The 13608-nt window shown below is 39.7% G+C and overlaps 1 protein-coding gene across 6 annotated transcripts in view; it reads right to left on the bottom strand.

The window, feature by feature from the left end:
- Positions 1 to 12754: 12754 nt before the first annotated feature.
- Positions 12755 to 13608, bottom strand: part of LOC124066082 (cilia- and flagella-associated protein 46) — a 51159-nt gene continuing 50305 nt past the window's right edge. For all 6 annotated transcript variants that reach the window (XM_046402174.1, XM_046402170.1, XM_046402172.1 and 3 more), the window contains one exon: positions 12755 to 13562. In XM_046402174.1, the coding sequence (XP_046258130.1) occupies positions 13450 to 13562 (113 nt within the window). In that variant the 3' untranslated portion in view covers positions 12755 to 13449. The remainder of the gene's footprint in view (positions 13563 to 13608) is intronic.

Below are 13608 nucleotides of genomic sequence, written 5' to 3'. Positions count from 1 at the left end.
CATATTATGTACATGAAAGTAATTCCCTAAATCCCACATAATGACTGTTGCATGCTTGAGTGGGCATGTGGAATGCACACTTATGTCTGCTCACAGACTGAGACTTTAACACTGTGTCTTTCTGCATTCTTCTCTCCCTCCCTGACACACACACACACACACACACACACACACACACACACACACACACTGTATTTTAAGGATGGAAACCCGTGATCCTTACACGGCAAATACAGTTGGAAGACCAGTCAGTTGGTTAGTTTGCAGAAGTGTTCAAAGCCCACACTTCTTAAAACTGGTTGTCATAAGGATAGAAACACAAAATAGAAACTTTTCACTACATTCAGATAAAATTTCAGAAATTGTGCTTTCACATAGAAAAAGGAGAAAGCTCATGACTAGTATTATTATGGCTGGAGCCATATTCAATCAGATTTTAGGTTGCATAACTTTTTCTATATTGTTTTCTTGAAAAATAATGTCATGGGTGTTGGAGCAGAAAACAAATATCAGATTGCCAGAACGATGGAGGCTGAGGACATATTAACCCATTATATTTAAATAGTTCATTGCCTGTTTCGCCAAACTGACAGCGATTTTCTTTTGGCACTGCAGAAAAGGCCATCAGGTGATTAATATGACCTTTAATAATAATGAATAAAGGAGAAAAATGGAGGACACCACACCTTACATCTTCAATAATTTTTATTAATGAAATTAATGAACTCTTTCCTTTTTTTTTACCTCCTCCAAATGTAAAACCCTTGATTTGGCACAGAAGTGTACCAATGAGCATGAGGCATCATTCTGAGAAGAAATGGTGACTTCATTATTGTGTGCAGCGTTTGGAAATGATTGCATCTCGAATGACCCACTTCTCCTTGCCTGGACCCCATAAATATCTAAGTAAAAATGTAGATGTAAACAGGTAATGTTGCGGCTTGCTCTCAGATGGAATGAGTATGTTGCTCAGGGTATTTATTAAACCGAGGGTGCAGGGTGCTCAAGAGTTGCGGCAGTTTGGTTTTGTTTCCATCTGTTGGGTTTGTTCTCCATCTCAGACTGTACATTTCTCAAGAGCATATAGTGCTGCAACTAACTGATCAACCTCTGTCCTTGAATTTATAATGCCTTGGGCTGTCTGCATATATTTTTTTTTTTGCAAATGTTGAGTGTTATTGTACACAAGCTGAAAAGCACTGTTATGTTTTGCACTGGTGATGGCTGGAAGAGGTGTGAATGGTGGCCTATTTAACAGTTGTCTCAGGTGCAAAATTAGTCTGCCTGCACCTGTTTGGTACTTTTGTAGTTTGAAACAAACATGGATGTCAAAGCTGGAGTTCATGTAGGTCTCTTAGTCACATCTTAGTACAGGCATAATGAGTTATTTCTTTCACAGCAGCCCTGGTAAATGATGTATTGTGGCACACTGTATACACTCTGTGAGAGCCATGTTAATGGTATGAACAACACTGCGTTGTCCTTTCAGTGACAAAAATTCTTGCCTGAGCATAATTCATGTAATTATCGGGGTAGTTGTAGCCTGGAGGAAGGGTAGACAGCTGGGTTAATGATTTCATAACTGGAGGGTCGATAGTTTCAACTGGGCTGACTGGAAGAAACTGGGTGTTGGAAGTAAGTGAAAAATACTCTCAAAGTGCCTTTGAACAAGATTTGCTTCAGTTCAGTCAGGGCTGTGCTGCATTCCAGCTGCGATGCCATTTTATTCCGTCCTACATGGATACCTACCAGGCATGTTTCAGAATCATAGCATTTTCCCTGCCAAGCTTTGTTGACTTGCTCAGATTTTGCAGGTCATTTTTGCCTCTTACATGGATGAGTAAATTACATATTTTGTTTTTCGTTCTATGTTTAATGTGATGGACCTGCGATTGACTGGGGACCAGTCCAGGGTGTACCTTGCCTCTCGCCAGAAGTCAGTTGGAATAGGCTCCATTCCCCCCATGACCCTGATGGATGAGCGGTATAGAAAATGGATGGATGGATGTGATATACATTCTGCACAAGATGCTTTCTTTTTAAAATTTGTTTGGATTCTCTATGCCTTCTTGTGACTGACTTCCTGTCTGGTTTGTCTGTTGTCCGTTCTGTGCAGCATATTCTCCACCAAACAGAGACGAGAGCCGTTTCTATGACGTTTCTGAAAGGCTCAGCTGCGCGCTTGAAGAAACTGTTGTCCAGAATGTCTGTGATCAGCAGCAGCAGCGTCACAGCTGGAACCCGCCTGGTGGAGTATAGCATCAAGGTTGGTCCAACATGGACAAAAATGTCGTATCCTGCTACTGGTCATTTTATATACAGATAACAATATCACAATATTGCACATTTTCTACAAATTTAATAAATATGAAATGCACATGCAGGGACCTATTTACTATTGTTTTTGCACTGTATTGTGTCTGTTCAGTGTTTGCTACTGAGTGACTGTGGTGGAGTCACTTTGGAGTCTTTACTCACAGACTACTTTAGTTTGCTGGCTTCTCTTTTCAGCCCACACACACACATCTACACTTCTGCACACACCCTTGTGTGATTTGAGCCCTCTGTTTTTGTTTCTCCCTGTGTCTGCTCCATTGACTTTCTTTGTCAACATGATGTTTAATAAAATTGAAGAAGAAATACATGCAATTCAGTTTTCACAGCTAGTGAGTGTGTGCAGGAAGCTTGTTGTTAAATCAAAAGGCACCAATCCAACTTGGTTTCCAAATGACACTGCAGCACCCACAGTCACTAACATTCTTTTAGAAAACAACAGCCTAAGTGGGCAAACATTAATATGTGATATTTTGCAATCGATTCCTTTGACATTTTGTCAAGCAGCTTTTATCACACAGGACACCACAGGGAATATCATGCTGTGTTTGCATTGTGCTATGACTGAATAAGGACAAACACAGGAATCCTGATAATACATCTGTGAGAGGGCTGGGAGCCTGGCTAATAAAGCCCCAGATCATAGCAGAGAACAGATAATACAGGAACCTGTTGTGAATGGTCCCTTTAATAGGAGAAAGTCTATTCTACTCCTGCACCTGTATTTAGCTGCCCTTCCACCACTTAAAACTTTGCCTGACCTCGAGAAGCTGCAGCATTTATTAACTGACCCAATGGAACCTGTGCTGTTCCTTTACTGCCAAACTGACAACGTATGCTGCTAACCTTTGCCTCAGATTCACTCACATTCACTATCACTTTTCTTACACACAATGGAGGACACCAACTGTTTTGTGTTCTCCTCAGTATGAGGTTGTTTATTCCAAAAAGATATGCATTGTTTGAGGAGAGACTGCTGGGAACAACACAAACTATTTCAACACCTTGCAGCATCGCTTCCTCCTCTCTTGAGGAAGGACATGCAGCCAAGGAGGCAGGGAGGACTGCTTTCTGTGCTCTCTGTGACTCGCATGCTTCCACCCCCACCACCTTTCGCCTCGCTTGCTTGAAGCACAGGTGCTATCAAAGTAAGTGCCTACTAATGACTGATGGAAAGTGGGTGAACACAGGACCCTGGACTTGGAATTTCACATTATGGCTCTAATACCAACACAAAAAGTACAGCACACAAAGCAAATATTACCACAACATGGCACATTTATGGTATGTAATTCCTTATGCAATTGTTTTTGCATTAATAATACGAAATTTGAGTAAAATTGTATATAACTCAATTTAAGACTGGACTGTTAATGGATTTGTACATCTTTATGATAACTGTTGAAGTATTTAATGTGTCTAAATGTCCATCCTCCAGTGTACTCTTCTTTCTTTTTTCTCTCCTGGCATTTCAGTCACAGCCCTGCAGTTCTCACTGTGGTTCCAGCCTGTACTAAAATGTAAACCAAGCCAGGGCTTTCTCGTGACTCACCATGCCCTGTCAGTGGGTTGCAGAGAGACACTGGTGAGGAAAAAGGAGCTGGTCCGCTTGCCAGCACCTGGAGCCTGAAACCCCAGGGGGGTCCCACAAGTGCAGCTCCTTGCCTGAGGGCCACTCCTCCATCAGCATAGTGTCGACCACAATCCATCAGCGTCTTTCTCCGCAGCCATGAGTGACATGTTGCTGGTTAGTCAGTGAGAGCAACCCAGCCCGTCAGTCAGCACTGCCTGAGGGCCGTTATCACCACGCTGATGCACGAAGATCCTTCCTGTCTCGGGATATGTTCCTTGGTTCCACACAACCGTAGAAAGGATTGACAAAATTCTAAGTTCTTCTTTCTATCCTATTCTCCCAGCAATCTCCTTTCTGACTCGCTCAGTAATTTTGGAAATAAAGGTGTTTTTTTTTTTTTGCTGTTTTTGCTGTTACATTCTAAAGCACAATTAAACGTGCCCACAACTCTGTACAACCCTCCAGATCTTGTGTGAATTGAAGTGTAGGTTTCATCATTTCCCTGCATATTTCTGCTCACACTGCGCGCCTAACACATAGACCTGCATCTCTTTATGAAAGAAATGTCCTGACGCAGCAAAGTACTAAGAAAATAAGACAATACAGGTAGAGGTCAGGGTCTCTGCAGATACAAACAACAACACACACTTCTAGAGGCTTTTAAGTGAAGACTGATAGGAATGACTTATATATATATATGTATATATATATAATGTCTTGTATCTATCCATCTATCCATCTATACATTGTTTTTTCTCAGGAATTTGCTGTACATTATGCCTTTAGGAACTGGATAGTGGGAAATCTTTGTGAGAGGGCTTCAGCACCTTAATGACTGTCACAGAGCGAACTGGATGAGTCTGTAAAACCCCAGAACAGAGCCAGTGACAATGTATTTATGCATTTTTATGACCATATGGGATTTTTTAAAGATTCTTTAAAGATTCATTTCTTTATACCTATTATGTATACTTGAATTTTGCCCACAAACAACCTGGGTTGCTTAGAAAAAATGTGGTTGGGTAATCATTAGGCTTAAGGTAGCTGCAAACTGGTGATGAGATGCACTCCCATTCACTACAAGACCTTCACAATCAATGTTAACTGTCCCTCACAAAAGAAGAATCAGTACTAAATCTCAGTCATACAAAGAGGATTCTTTTCAACTTATATAGACTCCTGTAATGTTCTGGAAACAATTAGCATCATTTTATTGATAACCTTTTAGAAATCATTTTAAGAAATAATTGTAAAGACCTTAAATGCCTTGGCCTTGTCCTGGTCTAGTGTTACTGAATGTTTAATGCCTTGACATTTTTTTTAACATGACTCTTACTTAATTACTAATTGTAGACTATTGTCTTGGAAGTGAAAACTTTTTTAAATAATTAATCTAATTATTTGCTCACCTAATTGCTTACTCTCTTAACACTAAAGCACAGCAGACAACATGAAGGTGAACTGATGTAAACACTGTTGACTGAATTGTAAGTCTGAATGGCCCATATTCTTAGCACCAAGGTTACAACTCCAAAATTGACACTCATGGACACAACCCCCTGACTGCAACAGTGGGGTGAGTACTAGCTGAGATGTGATCTCTGTGGAGGCTACAGGCCTGGCACTTCTCATTGCACTCGACATTCTCTTCTATCTTTGCTACCGCATCAGTTTTGAGCTGCAGAGTGGGGTGCAGCTGGTTTGCACAGATACCAGGCTTCCTTTATGCGTCAGTGTTAACTACTCATTTTTACAGTCATACATTTCTAGCATGCTCTTGCACCCCCAAGTCAGCATCTGGAAGGGATTACAGATCAACAACAAAAAAAAAAAATTAAATGTTTGAATGAGTGGTAATGACACAATACTCATATTACGTCTAACACCAGCAGTAATATAGCTGCAACCATTGGGATTCACAGGCATACACCAGCAATCAAGTGATCAAATGGATAAAAGGATGGAAAAACACAGCAGACCCCTGCAGCCAATGGGAAACAGTTAACAAAATGAGAAAGCAATCACCATACTGGGCACAGTAACGCAGCCAGCTTCCAGTTAATGAAATTCTTTGACTTGACTAAGTAGCTATTTTACTCTACTAATGAGATTCCACGAGACACCATTTAGCACAGCCCACTCAATCAGAATCATAATTCCTTAAACACACCCACAGTGATAAGAGCAGCAGCATTAGAAACACGAGGTGAGCAATGGTAAGGTTGCTGGTGGAGGCAATCAGGAGAGACAGGATTTAGTCCACAGTGACTGGGACAATAGCCTTAGGGCTAGCACATTAGAGCATCTGTGTTCACTTAATGTACAGGCAAGAATGAAGATAAGCTTCCCTCATATCAATTAGCTAGATATGGGCAATCGCAGGTCATATCATCACGTATGATTTGACTGTGCTCCTATTGCTGAAGATTAACAAATCCATCAAGTCACACAGTATATGCCGCAGTGTGCCGTTGACTCACTCTGTAGGATAGATGACAATGGCACACGCCATATCTGAGGAAACCTATGCTGCGTTCATCTGCAAGAACACTTCCCATTTTGTTTACAAGTTATAGCAGCGTTCCCATATCTCGCTGTCATGATTATTTACTGTCTTTTATCCACTGATCATTTGCCTGCAGTGCCCCTATATGAGCTTTCCCATGAGCGGAGGGTAGGAAGGATGTCAGAGCTGCTTATTATATATGAGTACTCCTGACACTAATGCCTTGCTTCGAGGACCAATGCGTGTTCGCTGCCTCTGATATACCTTCAAGTGACTCGAGTAGCATACAAAGCATGACAGAAAGGTGAAACTGAAGTCTAGTAAAATAAAGTCCAAGCCTGAGGTGCTACAAGATGAGACCCTGAAATGTCTATATCTATGTTTTATAGCTGAGGAAAGCCAATCAAGTGAAGAGAAGTAAAGACAGAAAGAGTGGACATGTGGACTGGGATTTATCACGTATCAGTGTGTCCTGTGGCTTCATCCAATACACGTTTCTCCTGCTGCTGTATGGGCATTGACTCCGGGACAAAAAACAGTTTACACTGACTCCACTCCACTGCAGTGCAGTATACACTATGCACACAAATAACTGACTTGTCTCTCACTGCAGAAAAAGGTGTCCACTGTGACGGTCTCAATTAAATTCTACAATTTTACATTTTTCAGTTAGCTGACATAAAAATTATACTTGCTAAATCTTGTGAAGATAAGTTCAAATTTTGCTCTTCCTTCAGCTCTGTTTTAGTCTTAAGCTATTGAAAGAAATATCTGGCTCTTTAGCTGCTAAATGCTTCTCTCTTTTTAAGATTTTTTAGATTTATACTTATCTCGTTGTTTGTCCTGTTTTTATATCTTTCGCTTTCTTTCTTGGTCAGGAAAACTGCAAGTGCAATGTCTGTACAAAAAAATATAAATAATAAATAATAATAATAAATAAAGGAATTCTGATTCTGATTCAAAGTTCACAAGCTGGTTTACTATTTTTGCCTATCTGTCATTCTGTCCTAGACAGGAAGTGTGCAGTTAGCTGTTGGTTGGTTTATTATTTATTATAGTTGAGATTTGTTGGCTGGACTTGGCTTAAAGCCCACATATCCACAGACTGTTAAATGGCTGTTGAAGTCCTGTATGGAAGCATCTGCGTGAGCTGTTTCTCCACTCTTCCTTTCAATTTGACAGGTGTCTGTAGGTTTTTTCTAAGGTTTTTAAAGTAGGCTGGTGCTGCCACCGCATTCTATTCTATATTCTGTACACATAAGATGATGATTTTTTTCTCGCCCATGAACAATAATACAGGATCATGATTTAATAATTTTAAACAAAAACAGACCTTTTTGACTACTTCCAGTTGTAGAAGGGGAATCTACAGTGAAGCAACTCCTCTATTATTTATGAGTACATTTTTACAGATGTGCCTTTTGTGTGGATTATAGTGTTGCTCTGTACGAAAATGCTGTTCACTTTCAGAATTTCCAATTCAAGCATGACCATGGCCAACAGCATCCATGCAGCAAATGCCCTGTAATTGTTTCTCTCAGTTGTTGTTCCATCTGCATACAAGCTCAAGAATAAACCTCCTCATTTTTCCACAAATTTCTGCCTGTAGACTCACAGAGATGCATGTGACAGGAATACAGATTTAGCTTTCCAGCAAGTCTCAATACCTCAGAATGAAAATACCAGTAGGGGTTGTTATTAGGAGCTAAATGAGTACCTTTGTTACTTTGTTTGATGTTTGCCTAATGGGGCAATGACGTAGTATACATGCTTATGACCTTGAGGTCAATGCAGGCTCTGACAGTATGGAAAATAAACAGGAAGACCTGGAACTTTGGTTCTGAAATTATGAATGAAGCCTGTCAGCACCATTAGCTAAGGTTTTCTTGAATAGTAAAATGATAAAGGCGGTCCATTGTACATTCAGTTGCCTTGACATGGTGATGATAAACAAGAGCCGCAGTCTTTATAGAAATGATGACGAAGTTCTTCCTGTGACAGGGACAGTTCATTGTTAATGTAATCAAACCACATCATTATTGTTCCTTACATTTGTGTGTCTAACTTCTAATGGAAATATTACAGTTCAAGTTCCACTAGCAACTTGAAATGAAATTGGAATGAAATTTGATACAAATATTCAAAATAAACTCTAATGATTTTGGTGATCTTTGGCCTCATACCACCTGCAGGCCAGAGTTTTAGCTTGTCATCTACTTGCTGAATTGGCATACAAATTTGTTGACAGTCTTGGGTCCTAGATCCCCTAGATTTTCACCTAGGTGTCGGTATGCTATTATAGTCTTACCTGTGCATTCTTAGAGTGTAGTGTGAAGGAGAGCTTCATTTTATTTCATTGTGCAACTTAGTGCTGCACAATGACAGGTCAAGTCAAAAATTCCGTTCTGCAAAACAAATGGATGCTCTATGACAATGGATACTCTTCTGTAAAAATAACAGAGCTATTTTAAGAGCATGTGACAGATTTGCCACGAGTAGGCCGCAACTGTAAGGATACCATGATAGATTCACGTTACTATACTGTGAAGTCTGATGGATATCCATATTTGAACAGGCTGCATAATCTATTTCAACACAGTAAATGAGGCAGATCATGCCATTGCCAATCTTGAAATCTGAAGATATTACTCTTCAAGGTTACTAAATTGTTGATAGACATGCAATAAGCACATCAAGTACTGACTGTACACATTTGTTAAGCTATGTATTTAGGTGGGGATGATGGAGAGAGGGACATGAGGGTAACGTCTGTATCCTCACTCCAGGGAGGAGGAAGGAGGTGGGTCAACCAGGAGGCGGCAGGAGTTACATCACAACATGGCAGTTAAATGCCAGCATGGGTGACTCCGTCTTAGTGTCAAAGCAAACATATATCTTGTATATTGTGATATCATGGTTTTAACCAGATTCTGACTGTGAGACTTAAGATATGACACCGCCTGTCTACAAGTCAAGGAAAAGATGTATCATTGTCTCACTTTTCTGTGTATCTCTGTCAATCACCATGTCAGTATCCTTGAAATGTTGTGTTCTTTCCACTCTGCTCTTTTTCCTGTACACCAGCAGTGCACCTGCAGTCATCAGTCCATCAAGCGCCAAAGTTTGTTGTGGAAAACAGGGGTCAGAATTTTGCAAAGTTAAGCTATGTTTATCATATCACACACACACACACAATTCGCTTTTCCTCCATTGTCTTAGATGCATCTTTTCTATTGGCCATGCAGGTATTATTCATAGCACTTATAGTTCAACCTAACACAAGCTTTTGCTTGAAGCAGTGAAAATGGGTTTCAGATTGCAGTGGTGCAGGTGTTTTGCTGTGGCTAATGGGCCATAAGACAGGACTGGTTCATCATGTGTATTTATCTGGGGGTATTATAACAATACTCTGCTCATGTATTGTTCCTTTATTGCCAATGCAAAATAAACAATAAAACAAATTATTGCTCTCTTGTTGTCAGGTAGATATCACAGTATGACATTCTCTCTAAACCTTGAATCATTAGAATTACTATAGTTGAAATCCAATGTGCTATGAAATGAAATGATCTTAGTTACTACAACATTCTACACTTTCACATTTTTAGAGTACACTGATTAAATTTGCGATCTACATGCTATGTGCTATAATAAAATGATGTTGCTCATGGGCCTGCCTTTTTCCATTTGCAAACTTCAGTGTTTGCAGTAGATCTGCTGAACCCTGAGCAGGATGCTTACTTCCCCCAAGACATTTACAGGAAACTTTCTGTGATTTGAATATCATACATTAGACTACTTAGAGTTTGAATGATCCATTCAATTCACTGACAAGTCAATGGAAAAGTGAGCACAGACTTGATAACCGATTAATCAGCTATGTGTTTTTACTGTGGAGATGCTACACATTTTCAAGTTTACACTTCTGAAATGAGCTACAATTTCTCTTGGTGTAAGTGTTTTTTATTCTTCCTTAACTGACACCAAACTACAGTGCATCTGCAAAGAGTTCACACCGCTTCGCTTTTGGCAGATGTTATGTTACACTCTCATTCCAAAATGGATTAAATTCATTTTTTCCCTCAAAATTCTACACAAAATAGCCCATAATGACAAAGTGAAAGTCAAAGACTTGCTTGATTTTTTTTTGCAAATTGATTAAAATATATATTTACTAAAAAAACTGTATATATAAAATAAATTTACAAAAAAATTGCACAAATAAATAAATAAAAATTCAATCAAGACTTTGGGACCTTTAATGAGGCAGAAACCTTTCTGTACCCTTCCCCAGATCTGTGCCTCGACTCAATCCTATCTTGGAGGTTTACAACAATTCTTTTGACTTCATGGCTTGGTTTGTGCTCTGACATGCGCTGTCAACTGTGAGGACTGTGAGGATACAGACACGTGTGTGCCTTTCCAAATCATGCCCAATCAACTGAATTTACCACACGTGGACTCAAGTTTTAGAAACCTCTGAAGGATGATCAATGGAAACAGAATGCACTTGAGCTCAATTTTGAGTGTGATGGCAAAGGGTGTGAATACTCATGTACATGTTACATTTTTAATAAATTTGCAAAAAATTCAAGCAAATTTATTTCCCTTTGTCATTATGAGGTATTTTGTGTAGAATTTTGAGGGAGAAATTTCATCCATTTTGGAATGAGGCTGTAACATAACAAAATGTGGAATAAGCGAAGCGGTGTGATTACTTTCCGGATGCACTGTAAATATGAAACCAAGAATCAGATCTTATTTGTGAAATTTCAGAGATTCCCTGCCCATTGTTGTTCCCTTTCCTTTCTTTCCTGCTTTGACACCTGCGACTGACAGGCTCATATTAAACAAAACTAATCAACAGGCATACAAATGACAGCCATGTAATCATGTTCAACGTTTAACAACAAAAAAGTAAAGTACTTGCTGCTGCACGAACAAAACTCCATCCAGAATCACATCATCATTGTTACAATGTTTAGTGATGAAAGGGTTTATCCCAAAGCTGTAGCCTGGTAATATAACATCCATAGGCCTCTGCCTTCTTTCCCTGTCACTGCAGTATGTGAGATAAGGCTGCGGAACAGTGAGCCCTGTGAGCTCTCTCTGACCTAATTACACACATAGGCCTACAGTGCACACAAAGGTCAAGCGGCAGGCTGCAGAAGAACATCCTCTGGCTGTATTTCTCTTCTTCAGACACAATGATAATATGGACTTCACTCCTTTGGGGCACAACAGAGTCTGTAAGAATGTGTTGAAAATACTGGTGTGTAGCAATAGTAGTAGTAGTGTGCTCTGTGTGCAGATAGCAGTATGGCATTAATTAAATTGGCTAAAAATCTACTTTAAAAAGAAGTAAAATCACATCATTGCACACCAGTGTGCGTTATGCTGTAAATATCTATATAGGTAGATAAACACGGACAGACTCTTCAAACTAAGTGAGCCAAAGTTTAGGAGCACAACAACAACTGAGAGACATCTGTTGGCTGTGTACAGGACCGAAAAGCCAAGTTGTCCCAGGAGGAAAGGACAAACAGGCTGCTGAGACAGTCAGTTAGCAACAGTTAATTATGAGGAAAGGAAAAACAAGACAAGTCATTGTCTCTGCATAATCTCATAACCAATGTCTGATTGGGAACATGGCGTGATATTTCAAATCAGCTGTTTGTGTCTGAATGTTGAACAGGGAGTCCGAGACTGCCTGAATTCATACAAAGGAAGGAAACAAAATTCACCAACCAGCATCTCTAAAGCTCACCAGTAAACACAAATGTTCAGTTCATACAAAAACAAGTTTTATGTGCCAGACTGGTTCCTGTTTCGTTTTTTTTTTTTTTAGTATGGATTAAACAAACAAGGCATAAAGTGTTAATTGGTGAGTTGCTTTTTACACATCCAGGCTACTTGCTGTCTTGTTTCCTGTCTTTATAGCAAGCTAAGCTTTGCAGCTGCTGGCAGTACCTTCTTGTTTCCTCTCCAGCTTCATTACTCTCATCAAACACACTTATTCACAAGGAGCAAATAAATCATATCCTATTCCTTTAATTCTACTGTGATTTTTACTTCAGTTTCTTTGTTTTAACAGGGAGTTAAACCTTTCTATTCTTACATCCATCTATTTTATGTACCGCTTATCCTTGCAGGGTTCCGGGGGAGCTGGAGCCTATCCCAGCTGACTATGGGTGAGAGGCGGGGTACAACCTGGACTAGCCACCAGTCAATCACAGGGCCAACACACAAAGACAGACAACCACACACTCTCACACTCACACACTAACTAACAATGCAGAGTAGCCAGTTAACCTAATGTGCATGTTTTTGGGACTGTGGCTGGAGTACCCAGAGAAAACCCACGCAGGCACAGGAAGAACATGCAAGCTCCACACAGAAGGGACCGAGATTCAAACCTGAAACCCTCTTGCTGTGAGGCTAACCACTGGATCACCGTGCTGCTCTTTTACATACATCAAGGTAAAAATCTTGCCGGATCTGTGTTTTTGAAAAATTATACATGCATATCTGTAAAGGAATAAGGCAATGAAATGGTGACCTTCTCTTCTAATTTTGTGTTTGACTTAATTAAATCTTTTCTCCTATTCAATATGGTAAAGTTCGATACTAAGCTCAACTGACGATCGATATGGACTGTGCAGTCTATACACTCAATAAATTGAGTGTTATCCGGGCAGAGATGTCAAAGGTACAACTTGTGAGCACAATGTGATCAGTAACGCTGGTATTTTAATAATGCAAGATATGTATGGGGTGAATCTCTGTAAGCTCCCCTGACTGAGAGCATCAGTCTTATTTTATGGAGTCAGGCATGATGCAGATTGTATCTTAACATCTGCTGAGGACGGTAAAAAACAATATTAAAAACATCAAGCATAAAATAAGTATTCTCATAAAACTGGAATTGTAGAAAATGTAAGTAAAGAATCAAAGATCATCTTTAATGAAATGTTAAACCCCTCATACCACAGCAGCGTTAGCTGCAATCATCCTGAGCTGGGAAATTTTGAGGATATTATGTAATAATTAAGTTAGGGAGACCATAAAGAATGCAGTTGAAAGCTGGTAGGGTGACAGTTGTTTTGTGGTGAACATCATCTTCTTTTGAGTCAGTGATGAGCACTTGATCTGCAGAGAAAAGCAGAAAGCAATAATTATATCTAAGGGTTATATT

This window comes from Scatophagus argus, chromosome 10, assembly GCF_020382885.2.
Source record: "Scatophagus argus isolate fScaArg1 chromosome 10, fScaArg1.pri, whole genome shotgun sequence".
Taxonomy (NCBI): domain Eukaryota; kingdom Metazoa; phylum Chordata; class Actinopteri; family Scatophagidae; genus Scatophagus; species Scatophagus argus.
This window is presented reverse-complemented; position numbering and strand designations above follow the sequence as displayed.